We start from the raw sequence: 23,524 nt of genomic DNA on the forward strand, positions 1-23,524 counted from the left end.
TGATTTGATTTTTTTAAGTTTTTTGTATTTCTTGTGTATTGACCATGCTCTGTAGTTTGACCTAGTTATTACATTTACCAGCAACTATATTCTCTCAGAGCCACTTAGCGACCAATAGTTTGTAAATGATCTTGAGCTTTAGGGGTTTTTTTCCACTTTGGAATTTCGTATTGTTTTGGCCCAAACTATAAATCATTAGAGTTTATCAGACGTGTAGCTATGACTGATAAACTCATCTGGTCAGCTGATCCTTCTGTGTGGCTGTCTCCATCTGTTTTAGCATGAAATTCTGACCATTAAATTGCTTTAGCGAAAAACGTTCTCTGATGTAACTGCTTTAGTTACCAATATCAAAGGCCACTATTGTCCACAGCTACCACAGACTGACACTTGTGTTGAGAAAGCAAGGCTAAAACCACAAACCACAATAAACTTAAAGGCCAACAAACATGTTCACCACAAACTATCAAGCCCATTATTTATTTCTGGTTGAATTAATTCAGAGCTTTTCAAATTGCCTTTTGGTATTTCCAATCCAATTTAGATATACTTATACATAACACCCCCACCCCCCAGCCAAATTACACTAATGTTATTACTTCTGTACGAATACAGCATCCCGTACATTCACACACATTGTCACCTATTTAGCTTTACAGAGAAAAAAACTTCACAACAGCAGTTTTTTGTCAGATTTTCCGACCACACTAGCAAAACCACGAGCCATTGTGCATGCAAGATGTAAACTCTAGCTACACATCTCTGCACTGCTATGCTGTCTTACAGTGATAAATTGATATTGTACTGTACTTAAAAGAAGTCTAGGTGAGTGCTGATCTGCTGTTTGCATTTCCATCTTGAGAATGCAACTGCCATGGAGAATCAAGGTCAACAAAGCTTATTTTTGAACGAACAGCTGGTTTAAACATTAAGACAACTATCTGGTTTGGTAAAACGTATTTAGAGCTGATTGAGAATGTCAGCGTTTTGATTCAATTTGATCGAATTTCTAGGTTCCTGTTAAGTTTAGATGATATGATGAAATTATGTTGTTGCCCCCCAAAATGGCATTGAGACATTCAGCTTCAAAATGAGGTTACATTGTTTCCTGTTTGTAACTGAAAAGCAGCAAGTTTTCAAAGCGCCATGAAAGCTGAGAGGGAGCAGAGGCGGGGTAAAAATAGACGACAGTGTAGCACACCTCACAGAGGGAACACAGCGATGTCCCGTAGTCTGAGAAAAACTGTGTCAAACAGACAACCAGCTTAGTTCAGGACAACTGGAGAAATGATGGAAGGTAAGAATATTTGTTTTAAATGTGTAGAGTAGAAAGACACATCACTATTTATTGTATATGTAATTAGAAATATCGCCCTCAGAGTGATTGCTGTGAAGGCCAGATCACAAATTGAGCAAATGTAAGAAAAAAGGTTGCAGGAAAGACAACAGGATTAAAAACACAAAAGTGGCAATAAAAAGTTAAATACTCCCTTACTTACATAAAGTCACTATAAAAATCTAATTCTTAAAGGAGGAAAGCTAATTTGTCAGCTTGCTCTTTGTGTAAGATGAGGAGCGCCGATATAACTCTTCCTTGTCCAGAACCGCATTATTTCTTTTAGTTGCTTGTCTTAAAAATCTTCGACTGTAATTGCTCAGGCTTCTTGTTGGCTGTTTGTCACCAGCTTTTTTGTGGGAATGATTATGTCATTTTTGCTGTTCAGGCTTAGCGGTAGCCCTGGGGGTGGTATGTCTGGCCTTGTTAATCTCCGTGTGTCTTAATATCTTCTTCTGCATGAGACACAGAGACACTTTATGCAAAGGTAATTTAACGGTTGTTTTTTCCACATATTTTTTTATGCTGTTTCTGTTTAAGATATTTTATAAATTGTTTTTTTTTTTGTTTGTTTGTTTGTTTTTACACAGAACCACATATGTGCTGTCATACACACAGATTGGAAGAAGAAACGTATGTTTTTCTCTAATCAGTTTTAAAATTAGATTTAATTGTGTAAAATACAGGTCAATTCAAAACAAGTTTCTATTTAATTACAAGTGTTGTTTTTTTCTATTTCTTCTTTTAATCTATCAATTAACTACATGCTTACAAAATAAAGTGAAAAACTTGTCTTTTCATACCTCATTGCAGCCTATCGCAGATCGAAGGGCAATATTTTTGTGACGTCAGTCATCAAGAGCAGCAGGAAAATCCCCACAATCATCATGAGCAACAGGAAAATCCAATCTACGGCAACATCATCACAGAAAGACGTGGTAAGCACAAACTTGCATTCAGACACTTGTTAAAAAAAGGGAAAATCTGTGAATGTGTTTATAGATGTAAGATGTATGACTCAACCTAGAATAAAAAGAATGGTTTCGTATATGTTGTGAAAAGTTGTCCTGTTTTTGAACAGAATTTACATTATTTTTCTAAAGTTTAGAGTGGGGGTGGCACAGGGACTCAAAAACAGAAAAAAGTTCTACCTCAAACAAGTTTTCTCTTTCTTGGTTGCATGTCCAATGAATAGGGTGTGTTGTTACAGTATAGACATGGTTGGACAATATGACAGGAGACCAAAGACACTGGAGGTGGTATCTGAATTATGGATCCCCAGTCGGCAGTAGATTAAACAGCTATTTCACTCTCGACTTTAAGAAATACTTTTGATCATGTCTATTTCCAATTATAAAATACTAAGACTGGTCAGACCCAAACTGCATTATTCTACATTGAACAGCGATTTCTTTAAAACACAGTTTGAATCCTTTATTAGTTTTGTCAAAAAAGAATGTTAGATTTTTTATTTGGTGTTCTTTCTGCGTTAGGACCAGCTAAGATTCAGACAAGCGTGGAAACAGAAATTATTCTGCACTGATTGCATGTTCTTTAAAACTATTTTTATCTCTCCAACTTTTTAATCTGTTTATGAAAGCAAAACAAAAAAACTGGGAATTACACAGAAGCAGGGGCTCACCTGGAGCATCCATCATGTATGAACTGTTACTGCTTTCAACTGTATGCTTTCGTAGCTGTGTTTATTATAATACTTCATATATAGACAGCCAGGTAATTGACAAATGTGTGTTACGGCAGGTTCTTCAGAGGATTGCTATGAGATGATGTCCAAGCACCGCACTAGAGATTGTCTGAAGGTAACTGCAGAATAATGATTTACATAAAATCATTGATAAGTCATCTATTTCAGTTACTTGAGATAATCTTACTTATCAGATATTGAATTGTGTAATGAACTTTGTCAATTTAATTGACAACGTTTAATTGCTAAAATCAAAATAAGGATTCAAAGAGTCAAAAATAAAAAGCTGAAAAGCCATAGAGCTTTGCTCTTTGTGTTATTTAGGTGTATAATGATCATTTCTGATGTTGCTTGACATTTGTCGGGGCTTTGTTAATTCAAAGGTTGAACAATATAAGGACACGGCTGACGCTGCTTCAATTTAATCTGCAATAGTCACGTTGCTTTTTTGCTGCTGATGCACTGTCATGAAAAGGCTGACTTTTACTTGCCTAACCAGAGTTCCTTGTGATCAGAGGAGCCTCACGGTGACCGACGGCCCTTTATCTCTTTAGTTTCTTCACCAGTTTTGCTGAGATGTGATAAGTATTTCATTCTGTGGTCCTTCTGCTAACAATTTAAACGGCCATTTAAATGTTGTGTCAGCTTACTTTAGTAGTGATTTTTGCTTTAAAGTAAAATATGATTGCTTTTGTCCTAAAGTGCAGTCAGTGCAAACGGGAATCACTGACTCAGAAATAAAAATAAAAAAAAGTGGACCTTGACATAACATTTTACAATGTGAAAGATTTATTTTTTAAATTCTGTTCTGCAGTTTTTACAATTTTTACAATGAAGACTTAGTGTTATGTTGTTGGAAAACATATGAAATCATATTAATAAACTGCCCTCCACATCTATTGGCACCTGTAATAAAACCTGATAAATTAATATTTTATTGCAGAAGCAAAACCTCACAACTTTTTTTTTTATATAAAAATCCAGTTTTTTATTTCAGTAGGCCTGCATTTACTATGAGGTTACAATAAAATTATTTATTTAATCCTAAATTAAAGAACGTTTTTTACTGCAATTACCAGCACCCTTATCAATTTCTGAAAAAAATAATAAATAAATCATTGTAATTAAATGTTGAAATGGCATAAATATCACAAGGTCCACAGGCCCATTTCTCTAAGCCATATTCAAAATTGAAAACAAGAGAACATGCTATTCAAGTAGGACAGGTATATGTTGATCTTCATAAGTCAAGATATGTTACAGGAAAACATTGTAGCTACTCAGCTAAACTTCTCCATTATTTTTTAGTCAGAGAATACACAAAAGTTTAAAACAGAAGGAAGTGTGGTAAAACAGGCAGAACGAGAACCCTGGTTTTATTTTGTTAGCATACACTGCAAAAGTGGTAAAAGGTGTGATAAAAACATATTTAAAATTCACTTTAATAAAATCCACAGCATATCTTTACAGTGTGAGAAACGTTAATTATTAATAAAAGATTAATTTATTTTCAAATTTCTAACGCATCTCTACCAGGAGTCCAAATAAGGAGGGGGCTATGGGTATGGTTGATTCTGCTCAATAATTTTGTAGTAATCGTACACCTGATTTACATGTATTTTGCCTAGATTTGTCCTCTGAAATAAATCACCTTGTTTATCATTTTCGGAGCTTTGCAAACAGTGGGAATGCTGGTCGGGGCGTTGTTAGATCCAGTGCAAACATGTGGAAAAAAGTGTTCTGCAGACCAAAATTAAACTGTTTGTAAAATGTGTAGGCTAAATCTAAAACTGCACATCACTGTGACCACACCCTCCCTGCTGTAAAGCATAGTGACGGCAGCATCATGCTTTAGGGATGATTTTCTTCAGCATGGACAGGGGCATTGGTACCAGAGCTCATTGAGTTGCTTGTGCTGAAAAATAAAAATTCCATTGCATTACATTACATGTATGTTGTACATGTCATGTAAAGATGCACAAGCAGATAAGTTGAGACCATGCTGACAGATTTGGTTTCAGAACGGAAGGCAGCTAGCAACTCCGACACACATTGTGGTCAGTGAAACTGCAAACCAGCGAACATAGTTGAGAATAAAATTTTCTAAAAATAAACTATACCAGCTCTACAAAAATAGATGTGTTTGAAAAAAAAAAAAAAGAAAATATCTCACAATGTCTCTGTTTTCTCTGGAACCAGCCTTTAGAGTCTGACCTGAATTATGCCTCGCTGGATCTGAAGATTGCAAAGAACCGCAAGAAACACCGTCACCGGCAAAGCCTGGCACAAGGATGCCACAAGGAGCAGGATCCATTGGCAGACCACCTGACGTCTCCCTTGAGTGCCTTCTTGGAGGTTGACACGGACGTGGACATTTACCTGCCATCCAGAGACACTGACGTCATGGTCTCGCACAGCAGCATCTATCTAAACAGTCAACAGATAGCCCATGAGGCCGAGGAGATGGAAAGAGAGAGGGGCATCAACATGGAGAAGGAGAATATGGGATGGAGTGGCTTACAAGACAGCGAGGAAGGAGGGAGAAGAAATTGGGATGAAGATCAACAAAGTGAGGAAGGAAAAGATAATCATATTGACAGCAATGGGGATATATGTATACAGCAATCAGAGGTAGAAACTACTCAGAGCTGCTCAGATCAAGTCGTTGACAGCTTTAGTCATGATTGTGACTAACTATATATTTAAGTATTACATTACTTTTTTCAAACTTTTCAACTTGCAGCCTACTCTAGAAAACAAGAAAAAGACAAACTATTTAATATTTTCAGTCCAAAAACTGTAACTATCATCTTCAATTTTCCATATGCTTTGTAGAGTTGAGCAATTTCCTTCTTGACACATACAAACTACCTCTTAGAGTCTCCATGTTAAGCAATACGAACATAACTGTGCTTTTTTATAAATTACTTCAAAAGAAAGGAAATTCTGAATGACATTTATAAGTCAAGAACAATGTGGAAATTGTAGTTTGTTGTGAAACAGGGAAAAGATTAAATCATCACAGGACATGAAGAAACTTTATTTTCTTTGATGTCTCTCATTTGTCCATCAACAAATGTCTAGACAAGGGTGTGAAGGCAAAAAAAAAAAAGCCTTTTTGTTTTCCATGATGTGGGCGAGAGCTGTTCAAATAACTACACTTGCCTTGGCACACACAAATCAACTTTTAAGCCATTAAAACGATGAAGCTAGCAATTAAGAAATTATATGTTAAAAAAATACTGATAATAATAAATTTCAGGTTGCTTTTTTATCTTGCCCAAGGGGAATATTGTCACACTGTTTAAACTGTAAATGTCACATAGAGACATTTACAGAGGACTTTCCATGTCAAAGCAATGATAAAGGTCATTATGTTCACAGTCTACGAGCTAATGCTCCATCTGTTTAACTGAATATCTTCCTCTCTGTAATCCCCAATCTGCAGAGTAATTCACTGCCCTGCCGTCTACCAACAGAACCAAGCTCTGTTGTGAACTCAGCACTTGCAAGCCTTCAAGCACAGTTTGTTTACAGTGTTTCAAACACTTACAAGAACTTGTTTCCCACTTATTGGTTATATGTGACCTCCAAGCATTTTTCATAGATGTACAGGAATGCTACGAAGAAATCCCTCACAAGTAGAAATCCTCTTTTCATATTAGTAATACTTTTGCAGGGGTAAAAATAATAATTCAGCACCTTGCAAAAGTATTCATGTCCCTTGAACTTTAACACATTTTGCTCCATTACAACAAATTTCAATAAATGTTATTGAAATTTAATTTTATTTGATAAATCAACACAAAGTAGCAGATAATTGTGAATTTGAAGCAGAAGGATTCATGTTTTTATTTTTTATTTTAAACAAATCTTAAATCTTAAAAACCTTAAAGAATTGGCCAGCATATGTGTTGAGACACATATGCTCTGATACCCTTAAAAACCAAATAAGTAAAAAGAGTTCTTACATCTAGAAGTCGATCTCAATATAAATCCAACTATTCTGTGTCTCAGATGTTTGGGAGAGAATATTTGTCACCATACTGCATCATGAAGACCAAGAACCATAGCACACAGGTCAAAGGTACAGTAAAGGAGAAGACTAAAACAGAGTTAGGTTATAAAACAATATTCCAGGCTTTTGACTTTTCACGGAGCACCGTGCAAGCTATCAAAAAACATGGAAAAGAGAAAGCCACAACTGCAAACCTACCAAGACATGTCCATCTACCTAAATTGACAGGCCAGGCAAGGATTATTATCTGATCATGAATTTGAGAAATTGCCGAGAGGCCCATGGTAACTTTGGAGCAGTTGCAGAGATCCACATCTCAGGTGGGAGAATCTGTTGATAGGACTGTAAGTCATGTGCTCCAAAACTCAGGACTTCTGGAAGAGTGGCAAGAAGGAAACCATTGTTGAAACAAAGTTATAAGAAGTCTCATTTTAAATTTACCACCATCCTTGTAGAGACACAGCATTAACGTGGTAGTAGATACTCTGGTCAGAGCAGACCAAAATGTAACCTGTAGGCCTACATTTGTGGTTCAAAGCTAACATTAAACATTTTCTGACTAAACCATCCCATCATAAAAAATCGTGGTGGGGTGCTTTTGTTCAGGAAGCAGGTGAGAGCCCATGAGAAGATAAGTGGAGCTAAATGCAGAAAGACCTGAGACAGGGGCAGAGGTTCCAGCAAGACACAAGGACCCTAAACATAATGGAAAAAAATGGAAATATAATGATTTAGATCATAGCATATTTATGTGTTAGAAGGATTCAAAGATTCAAGGGTTTTTTATTGTCATACCAGCTCACATTTACATGTTAAGGTACAAAATTCGTACCTTAACATGTAATACTAATACTTTAGTAAAAAGAAAACTAAGTATAACATGCAAAGCTAAATCTAACAATAAATAGAAATCAGTAAAAGTATGTGTGGCCAAGAGCAAAAAAAAAAGAAATATACACAGTTAAATAGTGATGCTGAAATTAACTTTGCAAAAGACTAAATACACATGTAAATCATGAGGTAGTCCTTAATATTGCACCTATAAGTGAGTGAAATATTGTACCTTTGGTGGGCGAAGTAGTTAGTGCAGGTCAGTGTGTGGTGAGAATCTACAGAGTGTGGCTTGAGTTCAACAGTCTGACAGCTTCAGAGAAGAAGCTGTTTCAGAGCCTGGTGATCTTGCTCTTAATGCTCCTCAGCTGCCTGCCTGACGGGAGGGGCTAAAACAGTCTGTATGCTGTAAGGGGATAGTCCTTCATGATGAGGAGGGCCCTCTCCCTGCATCGTGATGTGTACCAGTCCAAGGTGGTGGGAAGACTGCTCTTCACAGTCCTCTGTGAGGATTGAAAGAGCCTGGTCAAAGTCCAGATCTTAATACAATTGAAAATCTGTGTCAAGTTTTGAAAAATTATGTTAACTGACACAATTGATGTGATTTGCTTCAGTCTGATTTGTTTTGCAAAAAAGAATCTGCAAAAGATTTTGTTTCTAGATGTGCAAAGTTGGTAGAAACATGCTTCAAAAGACTTGCTACAATGATTTTAAAAGTAGGTTTATTAAACTATTTGTTTTGGGAGCCTGAAACATATACACCTCACATCTTTCAGACTTCTATTTGTAAAATATTTTAAAATCATGCATCATTTTCCTTCCACTTAATAATTGTTTTATTTTATGTTAGCTTATCCAATAAAATCCCACCATAATACAATGAAGTTTGTGGTTGTAACATGACAAAATGTGTAAAAAGCTTAAAGAGTGTTTTCCTTATCTGTCCATTCAAACTCAACAGTATCTAATGAGCACCATTTTGCAACAGATGAATACCTACAAATACTACAAGAAAAGTCAAAGTTCTGTCAGAGTTTCAGTCTTTACATGACATTGCTCATCGGAAGCCCTGAGGCACAGGATTAGTCCCAGGTTCCTTTGGCTGAGCTACAGATTTAAAGTTTCTTGCGACAGCAGATGATTGCACGATGAAAGGTCCTTTCCTCTTTTTACAAGAAAACAGGTATATGTCAGGAAGTTGAATCACCAAGATTTACCTGTGACAGCTTAATGTGTGGAGATGCTCCTCTCTGATGAGACTTGAAACTGTGTTTTATTATAACAGCAGCAGCAGGTGCCCAAATTACATTGTTATCCCCGTGTTGCATGAATTGGCAAATAAATGTCACTTTCTCTTCTTTATAGCAATGATGTCCAACCAACAGTTTTCAAAAAGGAGTTTATTTGTTGAAGAAGGTCTGCAAAAAGAAGATTACCTTTAATATTGTTTAATAATATTGGGTGATTTTAGAAAGAATTCAAGTAACACTATGATATAGTTTTTGTCACTGTGGCTGCTGCTGTTCAGAAGTCAAATTAAAAAAATTAGGCCTCTTTTTTCTTTTAGCCAGGATAATTGTTTATAGTGATGAACCCCTACCATTGTAAACTTAATTTATTACCTTGCCATTTAATTGCTTATTTTTATATGACTCAGAGGACGTTTTATGGCAGCAAAACGATGAGAGACAAAAAAAGAGTGAATAATGGCTTTTACCAAAAGTCCCCTGTTGATTGTAAAATGAAAGACAAACCAGAATTTATTTGTGCTTTCATCCCATTCTTAATGTATGTTATAGCAACCAGATTACACGTAGATGACTTGCCAAGACTGAAGAGCAATAGTATATATTTAAATCTGCTGCTCTTTTAATAGATAAAAAGACATTTAGACAATTTAAAAAACCCAGCCAAGTTATGCAAAAAGGACTCAAATCCATTGTCACACTATATGCAACATTAATTCAGCACCTCCTAGTGAGTCCTATATTTTAAAGACTATATAGTGCTCTTTTCAGAAACTTTACACACACCTTCAAACACCAACTAAAGGATCTTAGGACACAAGGACGCATTAAAGAAATAGGTTAGGATTTTTGAAACTAATATCTTGTCTGCAGTCGAAGTCCTTCTTGGTGTCTTTATCTTGTTTAAATCCAGTGTAGTTAGTCCAAGAGGGTGACGCAAGGGCTAGTCAAAAAGGGGCCAAGAGAAAAAAAGAGAATTCGACAATTTTAAAACAATTCTAATCTCAAAAACATCCTAGTGGTTTTAAAAATTCATCTCATTTGCATTTGGCAGTGATTTACTGCATGTACAGGTCCTTCTCAAAATATTAGCATATTGTGATAAAGTTCATTATTTTCCATAATGTCATGATGAAAATTTAACATTCATATATTTTAGATTCATTGCACACTAACTGAAATATTTCTGGTCTTTTATTGTCTTAATACGGATGATTTTGGCACACAGCTCATGAAAACCCAAAATTCCTATCTCACAAAATTAGCATATTTCATCCGACCAATAAAAGAAAAGTGTTTTTAATACAAAAAACGTCAACCTTCAAATAATCATGTACAGTTATGCACTCAATACTTGGTCGGTAATCCTTTTGCAGAAATGACTGCTTCAATGCGGCGTGGCATGGAGGCAATCAGCCTGTGGCACTGCTGAGGTCTTATGGAGGCCCAGGATGCTTCGATAGCGCCCTTTAGCTCATCCAGAGTGTTGGGTCTTGAGTCTCTCAACGTTCTCTTCACAATATCCCACAGATTCTCTATGGGGTTCAGGTCAGGAGAGTTGGCAGGCCAATTGAGCACAGTGATACCATGGTCAGTAAACCATTTACCAGTGGTTTTGGCACTGTGAGCAGGTGCCAGGTCGTGCTGAAAAATGAAATCTTCATCTCCATAAAGCTTTTCAGCAGATGGAAGCATGAAGTGCTCCAAAATCTCCTGATAGCTAGCTGCATTGACCCTGCCCTTGATAAAACACAGTGGACCAACACCAGCAGCTGACACGGCACCCCAGACCATCACTGACTGTGGGTACTTGACACTGGACTTCTGGCATTTTGGCATTTCCTTCTCCCCAGTCTTCCTCCAGACTCTGGCATCTTGATTTCTGAATGACATGCAGAATTTGCTTTCATCCGAAAAAAGTACTTTGGACCACTGAGCAACAGTCCAGTGCTGCTTCTCTGTAGCCCAGGTCTGGGGAATGCAGCACCTGCAGCCCATTTCCTGCACACGCCTGTGCACGGTGGCTCTGGATGTTTCTACTCCAGACTCAGTCCACTGCTTCCGCAGGTCCCCCAGGGTCTGGAATCGGCCCTTCTCCACAATCTTCCTCAGGGTCCGGTCACCTCTTCTCGTTGTGCAGCGTTTTCTGCCACACTTTTTCCTTCCCACAGACTTCCCACTGAGGTGCCTTGATACAGCACTCTGGGAACAGCCTATTCGTTCAGAAATTTCTTTCTGTGTCTTACCCTCTTGCTTGAGGGTGTCAATAGTGGCCTTCTGGACAGCAGTCAGGTCGGCAGTCTTACCCATGATTGGGGTTTTGAGTGATGAACCAGGCTGGGAGTTTTAAAGGCCCCAGGAATCTTTTGCAGGTGTTTAGAGTTAACTCGTTGATTCAGATGATTAGGTTCATAGCTCATTTAGAGACCCTTTTAATGATATGCTAATTTTGTGAGATAGGAATTTTGGGTTTTCATGAGCTGTATGCCAAAATCATCCGTATTAAGACAATAAAAGACCTGAAATATTTCGGTTAGTGTGCAATGAATCTAAAATATATGAATGTTAAATTTTCATCATGACATTATGGAAAATAATGAACTTTATCACAATATGTTAATATTTTGAGAAGGACCAGTATATTATCTCTCTAAAGCCTTTTAACAAAACGTCACTTTAAACATTCTAGGCCATCGTTTAAACCTTCTGAGTGGAGAGTTAAGAGATCAAACCTTCAGTTCTCTAACTGAAAGATATACATAGCAGACGCAAATCTGCTTTAGCTCCTTCCACTTCTAGATCGTTTTCTTAGAGATGAAAAACATTGCTGTTATGGTTGTATTATATATTGAGTCCATTTTAGGAACCACTTTCTACATTACTCTCACAGCTGGAAACAGAAAGGGACTGTGATTTTTTGAAAAGGATTGAAGCCGGAGGGAGTGCGTCGAATTTTATTGTCCTGTTTCGACTGCACAGGTAAAAAGGCCAATGTGTAAATAAATAATGCTATATGTACCTATTGCTAAAATAAATCAGGTCTTGTATCTTTCCTTTTTTATTTTGTTCAAAAATCTGTAGAAATGTAGCTTTAAGATACTTGTAAACCGAGCACTGCCAGCAAGTTTTCAAAAGTGTAGAAAGGTGGGGGCCACTGATTATTCAAGGGTTTTATTATGTTTTTGTCATATATAGGCTATTGAACAAAAAACAGCCATATGGGTGTTAATGAATAACATTTTGATATAATTGACCTGCGCATTGATACTGTAAGGAAGGGGCTTCAATAACTAAGACTGAGGTCCATTAAAATATGTTATTAAGGTCATGTATACATACATAAAACAATGAACTTAGAATGCTCATGTGCATGAGTTGAAAATACGTAAAGTGACACTGACAAGAGGAACTACGATGAGGTTTATTTTAATAGCTTTAATGTATTCAAAGTTTTATATATATCAAATACTGATCATAGTGTAGAAATTCTGAATATTTATGTGGGGGGAAAAAAACGGAACCGTCTGTAAAAGCTTTTTTCAAAAAGGGACTGGTTTTGCTGCCACACCAACATTTCTGCCAATGCGCTGCAGAGTGAAACCTCCTTATAAGCAGAGACGATCTATGCTTCAAACATGGCCGCTCGCATGTGAATGTCATGCCACTTCATTTCATGTGTAACTGGTTAGACTTGGAGGTTTAAAAGTAAATCTGATCTTGCGGGTTTTTTGACTTCCAAGTTAGTCACTAATTGGCAAGACCCGAATGCTCCCGGTTCCGCGGAACTACTGAGCAGCTCACTTGTTAACACGTTAGCAAAGCAGTGGATCGCCACCGAGAAAAAGACCGATGGATCCGGACCAGCAGCTGAGAAACGTAAGTCCCTTTTCCACTCAGTTTGACCGATTTGTAAATAAAGACGTGGATGGTGACTCGGAATGACTGGATCTCTTCCAGCTGCGGGATTTCCTTCTGGTTTACAACCGCATGACTGAAATCTGCTTCCGGCGCTGCACAAGTAACTTCAACTACAGAAACCTCACAATGGACGAGGTACTGGGGGCAGAAATAATCATAATCCTGTCAACATAATACACTGACTGTAGATGATGCACCCTAATTACCATCATGTTACAAACGTGTTAATTATCTACTCATATAGAGTATGTATAGTGTAGACGATTCAATGATAACAATCAGGCAAAGATTACATGTCCTTGCCCAAATATTGTATGCTGACTAACATTCCTGCTGTCTGTCAAGGAGAGCTGCGTGGACAGCTGTGCTGGGAAGCTGATTCGCACAAACCACCGCTTGATGGGCACCTATGTGCAGCTGATGCCTCGGATGGTGCAGCGGAGGATGGAGGAGATGGAGAGCAAGGCTGCAGAGAATGCAAAGGCAGCCGAGGCTGCAGCTATTGCAACCTCAGAAGCTGCCCCAGCAATTCAGACCCCCATAAATTCATCTCCACCTACTCAGATTACTCCTTCAGTGACTAAAGTAGCACCAGAAGTCCACGACTCTGCCTTGAAGCAAGCAGGATTAGGAATTCCAGCCAAAGGAATAAGTTTATCACCTGCCGCACCACTCACACCCAGAACTGAAAATGTCTCAGAGCTTAAAGAAACTGGACCATTGAATACAGCAGGATTTCCTCAGCCTGCTGTGTCTGGAATCCAGAATGACCAGACACCATGACCAGAAAATGGGCCAAAAAGCAGGTCCTACAGAGTCTAAAACATGAGACCTGACAGGTCTAGAGTGTCTTGTTGGTCAGACTGGAACATCTGTCCTCAACTTCCACCACAAACAGCTGGTATCTGATGATGATCCCAACAGTCATTAAATATTTTATTGACTGGTATAAACTTTGTTTTGGGTTTTTTATTTATTTATTGTATAAGGTAACTATTGTCTTACTGATTTTAGATTAAAAATAAAGGATTGCTGACAGAAAGTTAACTTAAAGGGATCATTCTGTTAAAAGGCTATAAGCAGTTAATACATTACCTCCTGCAGATAATTCTCTTGGCGTTGTCATTTGGTATAAATCCAGATTAGTAGGTCCCAGAGGGCAAAAATAACGGCTAGTTTGAGAGCAGCCGAGACCAGATCTGACTTCTCCTGTCTTAAAACAACTCCAATCTCATAAGCTAGCTGTTTATTGGAATACTATTTTAGAAACCCTTAAACCATTTTCAAGTTTTGATTGTGTGGTTATTTACACCCAAGCTGATGATTAGTTACAAAATAAATGGAGGTAGAAAGCAGTGCACCACAAATAACTGGCCCATGTAAACTACAGCCTAAGAATGAAATATGTCAGCTGTTTCTGGTCAAAGTAACTGGTGTAACAAAAAACTACCAAAAGCAAAGTTATAGTTTTTATTAATTCATGTATATTTTTCACAATGCCCTACGTTTAAATAAAGTAGCTTTTTTGACTGGAAACCCTTTACAAGGTCTCGGTACCTGTCTCAAAGGTTATTGGAAGGGTACCGCCCCCTACCTCCATTTCCTGTATGAAATAAGAACTCGATACAAACGAGATTACAGTTTAGAGGTTTATAAACAGGCCTTTAGATAAGCTGCAATGACACTTTAATGTTGGAGTTACAGGGGTTGGACAATGAAACTGAAACACCTGGTTTTAGACCACAACAATTTATTAGTATGGTGTAGGGCCTCCTTTTGCGGCCAATACAGCGTCAATTTGTCTTGGGAATGACAGATACAAGTCCAGCACAGTGGTCAGAGGGATTTTAAGCCATTCTTCTTGCAGGATAGTGGTCAGGTCACTACGTGATACTGGTGGAGGTAAACGTTTCCTGACTCGCTCCTCCAAAACACCCCAAAGTGGCTCAATAATATTTAGAACTGGTGACTGTGCAGGCCATGGGAGATGTTCAACTTCACTTTCATGTTCATCAAACCAATCTTTCACCAGTCTTGCTGTGTGTATTGGTGCATTGTCATCCTGATACACGGCACCGCCTTCAGGATACAATGTTTGAACCATTGGATGCACGTGGTCCTCAAGAATGGTTCGGTAGTCCTTGGCAGTGACGCGCCCTTCTAGCACAAGTATTGGGCCAAGGGAATGCCATGATATGGCAGCCCAAACCATCACTGATCCACCCCCATGCTTCACTCTGGGCATGCAACAGTCTGGGTGGTACGCTTCTTTGGGGCTTCTCCACACCGTAACTCTCCCGGATGTGGGGAAAACAGTAAAGGTGGACTCATCAGACAACAATACATGTTTCACATTGTCCACAGCCCAAGATTTGCGCTCCTTTTTGCACCATTGAAACCGACGTTTGGCATTGGCATGATTGACCAAAGGTTTGGCTATAGTAGCCCGGTCGTGTATATTGACCCCGTGGAGTTCCTAACAGACAGTTCTGGTGGAAACAGGAGAGTTGAGGTGCACATTTAATTCTGCCGTGATTTGGGCAGCCGTGGTTTTATGTTTTTTGGATACAATCCGGGTTAGCACCCGAACATCCCTTTCACACAGCTTCCTCTTGCGTCCACAGTTAATCCTGTTGGATGTGGTTCGTCCTTCTTGGTGGTATGCTGACATTACCCTGGATACCGTGGCTCTTGATACATCACAAAGACTTGCTGTCTTGGTCACAGATGCGCCAGCAAGACGTGCACAAACAATTTGTCCGCTTTTGAACTCTGGTATGTCACCCATAATGTTGTGTGCATTTCAATATTTTGAGCAAAACTGTGCTCTTACCCTGCTAATTGAACCTTCACACTCTGCTCTTACTGGTGCAATGTGCAATCAATGAAGACTGGCTACCAGACTGGTACAATTTAGCCATGAAACCTCCCACACTAAAATGACAGGTGTTTCAGTTTCATTGTCCAACCCCTGTATTTTAACACAGTAAATATCCTCTTTGGTCTTTGTCTCTGTCAGACTAGCTGTTGGCTGTAGCCTTCAGGACAATCTGGATTTAAACTAAATGAAGATTCCAAGATATTAACTGCCTTTAACGTTTTACCAGAATCTCACTTCTGAGTTCACAGCCCATCCCTTTAAATACTTCCTTCCTTTTGTCTGTTTTCTTCTATGACTTGTTTTTGACATTTGTTTAATTTAAAGCAATGGTGAAAGATGATTGCAGATTGAAATAATATAGTGTTGGTGCACTATGGCAATGTGCCTAAAAACAGTACAAGTTATAATAAAAAGTTCAAATCCTGATTTTTTTATGTGGCATAACGTGAAATAAAGGTGCTTGTGTGTCAACATTCCAGGTTTTCTGTTTTATTATTGATCAAAAGAGACATAAAACAGTTAATATGGCAAAATGAACTCTCAATCTATTCACATGATTACATCTAAATTCTTTGAATTTTTGAAAGCCGTTCTGCTGCTAGATGTTCTGACAAAGCTGCAGGTCTGACTGCTGTGGTTGTGAATGAGTTCATGACCTTCGTCACATCTCTGTCTCCTCCCATAGTTTCCTTCCTGCATGATCAAGATGATCTCACATTGCCGGATCTAGAGTTCAGATCTGTTACACACTGTTAAAATCCATTAAGGCTATGATAAACAATATAAGCTTTCCAACAATGGCAACACTCTGCAGGCAGATGGGATTGCCATAAAGGTAATTACTTTTAATCGATACAATGCTATTGTGAACATCAGGCAGTCTGTTGACTTCTAAAAAGAGCTAGAATAAATATCCCCTGTCAATGGATCTAATTGAACAAAAAGGGATAAGAGACTACTTTGTAATCATTGTCATATCATCAGAGGCCTTAGGCGTTTTTTTAGGTGACTGAATAGTGGCAAAGCCACAGATTTACTGCTATCTAATTACTGTACTTTCGAAGATGTCAATAAATACAATTAATGTGAACATTTACGTCAGAAAAATATGTAATTGTGATACTATTGCTAAAAGTAGTTCTAGTCATATATAGACCATTACAAAACGTGCGTACCACTCACCTTGACTTTTTCTGTCGCAGGCAATAAATCTATATATCAGTTGTGGGCGTTAAGGCTATTTAGTTTGTGATATACAGACACTAATGTTATGATGAATGCAATTTCTTATATTGAGCAACTCCCTGAATAAAAGAATGCACTCTGATGCAACACAGTATGAAATACAAACTTTACACCTTTTAATTGAAGTCAGATATTTGCCATCTTGCTATTATGTGATGATGGTATTTTTCATTTAGCCGATTTATTCCTGTCCTTTATAGCATTGATTTTTGCATGACATTACCACAGTTTATTAAATACCGCTGTGTGAAACCATGCTCAGTTCTCCTTGTCCCTGCCTGTAGGTTTTTGTCATTTGTTTCATCATCATCATTTCAACTCACCATGCTGCTTCCACAGTCCTGTCTGCATGTTCGTCCAGCTCCTACCTCACAGTTCATAATACCTTTGGGATGTGGTGGAGCGGCAGATTCGCATCATGGAAGTGCAGCACAGAAATCTACAGCAACTCCATGATGCTGTTATATCAAAATGAACCAAAATCTCTGATCAACACCTTTTTGAATCAATGCCAAAACACATTAAGGCAAGTGAAAAGACAAAAGTGCATCCACACTAGTACTAGCAAGGTGTACGTTATAAAGATTGTTTATGGGTCATACTGCTGATCATAAAATAATTCTTACAAAAATATATTGTCCATTAAAATATTTTACTTCCCTCAGATTTCTACCACTATTATGATTATTGTTATTAGTTGACTAGGCTTTTCAAAAACTGTATATTTTTATATTGCTCTAAAGGCAGACGCATCGTTGCATTGCCGCCTACAGGGGGCGCCGCTGCATCATTGTCCCAGGACGTCTGGCTGGGGGGGAGCTCTGGAGCCCACATCAGCTCGGAAAGCGGGGCGTGGACTCAGAGCGACCAGTGGTGAGGAGACTGTGGTTCTGGTGTGGGAGGAAAAAGAGAAAGAACTCCACAAGAACCCAACTGGTAAGATTTTCGACACTGTCTTTCAATATGCTCAGTAAAACTTTATAGTTTTGTTTCTATTGAAAGTTTTGTTCTGGGTTTAACGTTAACTTTTTTTAGCAATGGGTTTCATAGTGGTCCAGAGGGGCCAGCCCATCCGAGCCAACGTAGAAAGAAAAAGCAAGGAGGAAATGTTGCAAAGTCCAGCTATATGTTGACTTCACCACACAATTATTTCCTGCTCTATCGACTGGAGATAATGTGATAGTTTGTGGATGGTTTAATATATAATAACTCCAGAACCTATGGCTTTAAGAATTATGATTAATAGGCAGGTTTTGCTCTAAGCATTATCTTATTACCGGCAAAAAAAAGTTACAAAACCATTTCTTTAGCTATGAGAGAAAAGTGCATAGGTGCATTATTGAACCCTTTACAGAATCTATGCCCTTGCTTTTTAAAGAGACTGGGGGAACAAACGGCCAGCCTGGGGCACAAGCATGGATGACATTTTCACACAGTGTCGAGAAGGGAACTCAGTGGCTGTCCGTCTGTGGCTGGACAACACAGAGAATGACCTCAACCTGGGGTAAGTTCATATATCAGTCCCTGATGCCCATAATGCTGGAGTTATACCTGCACTGAAAGTGGTTTCTGGTACATTTTGATGCTGGAATTAAGCTGTCAAGTCAGTGCAATGACAGGTAAACACAGATTACGCAAAAACTGGTCATAGGAAGGGCAGGTATGTGTGCGTGTGCATACACAGTGATTATTGGCATGTTAAAGATGCACACATAGTTTTCATATTGTGATTTTTAATGTTGTGCTGCACCCCTTATTTGTCTTTCTACTGATGACATGAAGGAAGTCTTAAAACTCATCTGCACGAACAAAACGTTGGCTTTTTGATTACAGCTAAACAATGTGAGAAAATCATTGAATGGCTGCGTTATTGTTGGATATCATGATGACAATATCAGCTAGGATCAGTGTTAGGTGCATTAAGACTAAACTCAACTTGTTGAACATATTACTGGCATGCAAAGTGTGAATTCATTACACCCAAAATTTAATAGGCAACAAATATTGCATGGCATGTGAGATTAATGTCGTACACACTGATATTATAATTAAGATGTTTTTATGACATATTGTGCGGCGCTTTTTTTGAATTAAAGTGTGGAAACATTATTAAAAGATTATAAAATATCATTTAACTCTGATAATTGTGGATCATCTCAACATTTAATCTCGTTGAACAAAGAAAGGCCCATCTCATTTATTTATAACAATAGATGGATCCCAGCAACCCCTGCACAGGTAAGTTGGTCTAGACGATGGACGGATCGATTTCTTCATAAATTAGCTCTTCTTCCGCTTTTCTGGTCTACGGGATGCCAAAAGGTTCATTTTTGGGGTCCCTTTTGCTTCTATTATACCTGTTTCCTCTGTGACACATCTGTTACCACTGCTAAGCAGATGAAACTTTGTTGCATTTTTCTTTTAAAGCTGTGTTCAATTTGAGCTTGGATCTTGTAAGGACGTCGCACCTGAGTCGCAGAAATTCTAGCTGCAAGTCCAAGAACAGCAGGAAAGGCGAACATTGAAATCCTTGTTATTAGCCCCAACAGATTGCTTCTGTTAACAAATATGTGGTTATGTTGTGTTTATCATCTAAGACATAGACCTAAGTTAAGTCCTATATTAATGACATATCATATCTTATGATATAATTAACGCTTTTATTCTTTTATGTCTGGATTACTGTACCTCATCGTTCACTTGTCTTAACAAAACCTCTATGAATGCCATCAGGTTGGTAAGAAGGCTTTTGACTCAGTCCTCTAAAGCATTCAGCAATTGTTTCGGTTAACTGAAACTGGTAACTGTTTCAGTTGAGCTAGCTTTCCATTAACTAGGATCTTGGTTTTGACTTTTAGAGCTTTACACAGACACGCACCACAGTACATGGAGGAGCTTTTGCATCCTGTAGGTCCTTGAGGTCGTGTGATAAGGGCCTGCTGACCCTGAAGAAGGCAAAAAACTAAAGGAGAAGGATTTTTTGCAACAGTGTCCCCCTGACTCTGTAACTCTCTCCTTCTTAGTGTGAGATCTGTGGGCTTGGTGGCCTTTTTTTTGAAAAGCAATCAAGCAAAATATATTTTTTATAAACTTGTTGTTTTGTTTGGTGTTGCTGTGGAACACTTTGCCATATTATCGCCTAACATATTACTATTTATGGGCATATATAATGACACTTTTAATTAGTTAAGTAACATATAATTAAAATATAACAACTGTAGGAATGTTTTGTGACAGTGAGTGCCAACCTTTTGTTTCTAATTGTTCAGAGGTTCCAAAACACTGTTGCCTCTTTTCACATTCTCTTAGTTAGAAGGAGTAAGAAAACCTCACAACTAAAGATCCTTGTTATCTCATTCTTAGACCCGGCCATATATGTACAGTTTGTTGACGTTCAGGCCCGCGGAGCTGCTGGCCAACCACGCAACAGCCAAGTCCATTTCCTCTGCTCAGCTCCATACAGGGCCAAGCCCTTTGCTGACAGAACTTCTCAGGCAGCTCTCTTACCGTCACACATAAACAAATGAATAAGCAGTCATTATGATGAAGGCCTTCTTTGGCTGTTACTCTGAGGAAGCTCAGCTATGTGGGGCAGCCCCCTCTGTCAAGCTCAGAATGCCCAAAATGTTTAATAAAAGCATGACGTGTTGTCGGGATAATAATAAATTGGAACTGAAAGTGGTGCCTGAGAGAAGCCAGCAAAGCATTAAATAACCACTCTGCCTTTAGAGTTAAGTGACACAGGAAAACCCATTGAAAACGCAGACTTAGAAGGAATGTGTAGCTCAGAGTATTTTCCACTCTGTCATTCCTGCGTTTTTTTCCTTTGTTACTTTATTTAGCCCACAGGGTGGGTTAGTCTGTGAGCTGTCTGTCCACAGTGCTGCATCATGGCTGACAGAGAATGAGCCTAACTGCTCCTTCACTTCAGTGTGAGCTGGTATTTCCTAAAAGCCTCCTCGAAGTGTATTGTTAGACTGAATGCAGAGTTTGTGGCTTCGCGAGGAATTCTGAGAAACCCCAGCAGCCTGCAGACTCTGGGTTAGTCAGTGTAACGAGCTAACCTGCTGGGCGAGGAAGAAGCCGGTCCACACTGGAGGTGATAGCCCAGCTCCTCTCAGACTGCAGGTGGTCATGTACGCATCATAACTCTTTGCGTCCTTGCACACGTTAGCAGGCATTCCAGCATGTGCTGATGTATTTATCACCGGGCCAGTCCTCAGATGGGAAGGACTGCAGGCACACAGAGGAAGCATGTGCTTAAGTCTAAATAAAGATTAGTTGGAGGTCGGTAGGTGAACTTGTGTGAAAAAACAAACCACACAGAGAGTGCTTTGTTAGCTGGGACGTGCGGTGTAAGCAGGGTACTCCATTAGTGTTTTTATGGTGTTGCTGCTAGAAAAAATACTCTAGCTTTTTTTTATTGATGCTCTTTATCATATCTAAGATATTATAAATATATTGGGTAAGGCTTTTATACTTACTGTGTGAAAATGTATTTCCAATACAGATTTTCTCTGCTTTCCCTTTTTTTACCATTTAATGTTTCAGATCTTTAAACAAAATGCCTTATTAGACCAACATAATCTGAATAAATACAAAATACAGTTTTCAAATAATGGTTTTATTTATTAAGAGAAAAAGGCTATCCAAACTGAGCTGGCCCAATGAGTCAGGGTAACTTGCCCCTTGTTAAATTATGAATAAACTGTGATTAGCCACATTATTTGGAAGGCTGAGATCAATTTCACTCTCACCACCTACATCTGATCACTGCCAGACCTGTAGAATCAGGAAACCACTTAAACTGTACCTGTTGGACAATATGAAGTAGGCTACAAGATTTTAATATCAACATATAATTCCTCATTATTGTGTTGAAATTCACCAAGACTATCAATGTTGTTATGGTTTTGTTGAAATGTGTTATACAAAGTGCTATTAGAGGCTGAAGGTAATTCACTCAGCATCAAGCAGCTAACAAAAATATATTTATCAGCATCACTGCTATTAATCTCTTGTCTATTGAAATGCTTTATTTCCCTAAAATGCAAACCACAAATAATAATAACAGTCAGTCAGTCATTTTCTACCTTCTTCTTCCATACAGGGTCACGGGGAAGCTGGTGCTTCTCCAGCAGTCTGTGGGCGGGAGGCGGGTTACACCCTGGACAGGTCGCCAGTCCATCACAGTAATAATAATAATTATTATTATTATTAGTAGTAGTAGTAGTCGTAGTAGTATCAGTAGTAGTAGCTCCACGGGCCTAGGGTTTTTAATAGTGTGGTTGTTACGAAAGGTTTTAATCGTAATTTAATTTGAAATGGTATTGCTCACCGTCAGCAGTTTTATCATGATAATCATTCTGTTGAATCTAATCTAATCTAATCTAATCTAATCTAATCTAATCTAATCTAATCTAATCTAATGTGATCTGTTTGGAAACAAAGCCACTGACATCTATCAGTGAGGAAATTGTTACAAAGCCATTTAAAAGGCTTTGGGACTTCAGAGAAGGACAGTGAGAGCCATTATTGTCAGGGTTTGGACTTTTTTTGTGTTTAGTTACTTTTTATCTAAGATGTTTATATGTAGTATTTTGGTAGTCGTGGCTGTTTTGGTTACTTACTCTTACTCCTGATTGTTTATTTCCTCCTAGTGTTGTCACTCTCCTCGTTCATTGCTCCTTTGCTTATTGTTGCTTTCTTTGTTATGACATCGAATGGTTTTCTCTGTGTTTTTGTTATTGTTATTATTATTCATTATTGTAGTGCTCTGGTTTCCTTGGATTTCTTAGTTCAGTTTCCCATTTAGTATCTCTGTGTTTATTTATGGTTAGGTATTTGTTCTCTTTTGCACTTTTCTAGTTTATTAGTCTTACTTTCTCTGTGTTAGTTTCCTTTATAGTTGTAGTCTATTGGACCACTTGTTGCTGAATATTGGACTACTTGCACAGACACCAGGCCTCCTGGTGCTTTCGGCCATTTTGTATCCAGGACATGGCGGCTGATATGACACGCCCAAGTCTGACGTCACAGGGCGCTATATATGGAGGCATCCATGTTGAACATGCCGCCTTCTGCTGGAAACCGGACTAGCAACTGAAGTGCATCTTTAGGAGAAGAGGTCCTTGCGGAATTCATTTATTCTCTCTCGTTGGCCAACGAACAATTCCTAACTGAGGTTTCTGGACTAGGAAGGCCAGAAATTTCACTTTGCCGATGGAAGACGTGAGCTGAACACATAACTAAGAACACGGAGTTTCGAGGAGTCGAACCGCTACCGTGTTTCATCCCAAGTCGACTTTGAAGGTCAGATCATATTTTTCCTTTTCGCCAAGAA

General features: G+C 38.5%; 3 protein-coding genes across 5 annotated transcripts in view; all 3 read left to right on the forward strand.

Annotated features, from left to right (window-relative positions):
• The first annotated feature begins 1,170 nt into the window (after positions 1 to 1,170).
• Positions 1,171 to 6,083, forward strand: LOC124876632. Its single transcript, XM_047379564.1, has 6 exons — positions 1,171 to 1,297; positions 1,725 to 1,823; positions 1,927 to 1,969; positions 2,150 to 2,274; positions 3,098 to 3,156; positions 5,241 to 6,083. The coding sequence occupies exons 1-6, from the start codon at positions 1,288 to 1,290 to the stop codon at positions 5,733 to 5,735; spliced, it is 831 nt and encodes a 276-aa protein (XP_047235520.1). The 5' UTR covers positions 1,171 to 1,287; the 3' UTR covers positions 5,736 to 6,083.
• Positions 6,084 to 12,736: 6,653 nt separating this feature from the next.
• Positions 12,737 to 14,102, forward strand: timm10b (translocase of inner mitochondrial membrane 10 homolog B (yeast)). 2 transcript variants are annotated; one of them, XM_047379441.1, is made up of 3 exons: positions 12,737 to 13,013; positions 13,095 to 13,190; positions 13,404 to 14,102. In XM_047379441.1, exons 1-3 carry the CDS (start codon positions 12,987 to 12,989, stop codon positions 13,836 to 13,838), a joined length of 558 nt encoding a protein of 185 aa, XP_047235397.1. In that variant the 5' UTR covers positions 12,737 to 12,986; the 3' UTR covers positions 13,839 to 14,102. The 2 variants fall into 2 exon arrangements, with proteins under 2 accessions (XP_047235397.1, XP_047235396.1); XM_047379440.1 differs by having other exon boundaries at positions 12,741 to 13,013; positions 13,401 to 14,102.
• A 3,833-nt stretch (positions 14,103 to 17,935) lies between these two features.
• ilk (integrin-linked kinase) overlaps positions 17,936 to 23,524 on the forward strand; it is a 29,451-nt gene continuing 23,862 nt past the window's right edge. The window contains exons 1-2 of one of the 2 annotated variants that reach the window (XM_047379689.1): positions 17,936 to 18,117; positions 18,562 to 18,685. In XM_047379689.1, coding sequence (XP_047235645.1) covers positions 18,597 to 18,685 — 89 coding nt within the window. In that variant the 5' untranslated portion in view covers positions 17,936 to 18,117; positions 18,562 to 18,596. Of the gene's footprint in view, positions 18,118 to 18,559; positions 18,686 to 23,524 lie in introns of both variants that reach the window. The other variant, XM_047379690.1, reaches the window with a different exon arrangement.

The sequence above is a fragment of the Girardinichthys multiradiatus genome, chromosome 11 (assembly GCF_021462225.1).
Source record: "Girardinichthys multiradiatus isolate DD_20200921_A chromosome 11, DD_fGirMul_XY1, whole genome shotgun sequence".
NCBI classification, from domain to species: domain Eukaryota; kingdom Metazoa; phylum Chordata; class Actinopteri; order Cyprinodontiformes; family Goodeidae; genus Girardinichthys; species Girardinichthys multiradiatus.

Bases quoted from the DNA above. Each gene is read 5' to 3' on its own strand.
- LOC124876632 (XM_047379564.1), top strand. The intron at 1,970-2,149 runs GTATGTTTTTCT...ACCTCATTGCAG, and splicing joins CACAGATTGGAAGAAGAAAC to CCTATCGCAGATCGAAGGGC. The intron at 3,157-5,240 runs GTAACTGCAGAA...CTCTGGAACCAG, and splicing joins GCACTAGAGATTGTCTGAAG to CCTTTAGAGTCTGACCTGAA.
- timm10b (XM_047379440.1), top strand. From the start codon at position 12,987: ATGGATCCGGACCAGCAGCTGAGAAAC. The intron at 13,014-13,094 runs GTAAGTCCCTTT...GATCTCTTCCAG, and splicing joins CGGACCAGCAGCTGAGAAAC to CTGCGGGATTTCCTTCTGGT. The intron at 13,191-13,400 runs GTACTGGGGGCA...CTGTCTGTCAAG, and splicing joins GAAACCTCACAATGGACGAG to GAGAGCTGCGTGGACAGCTG.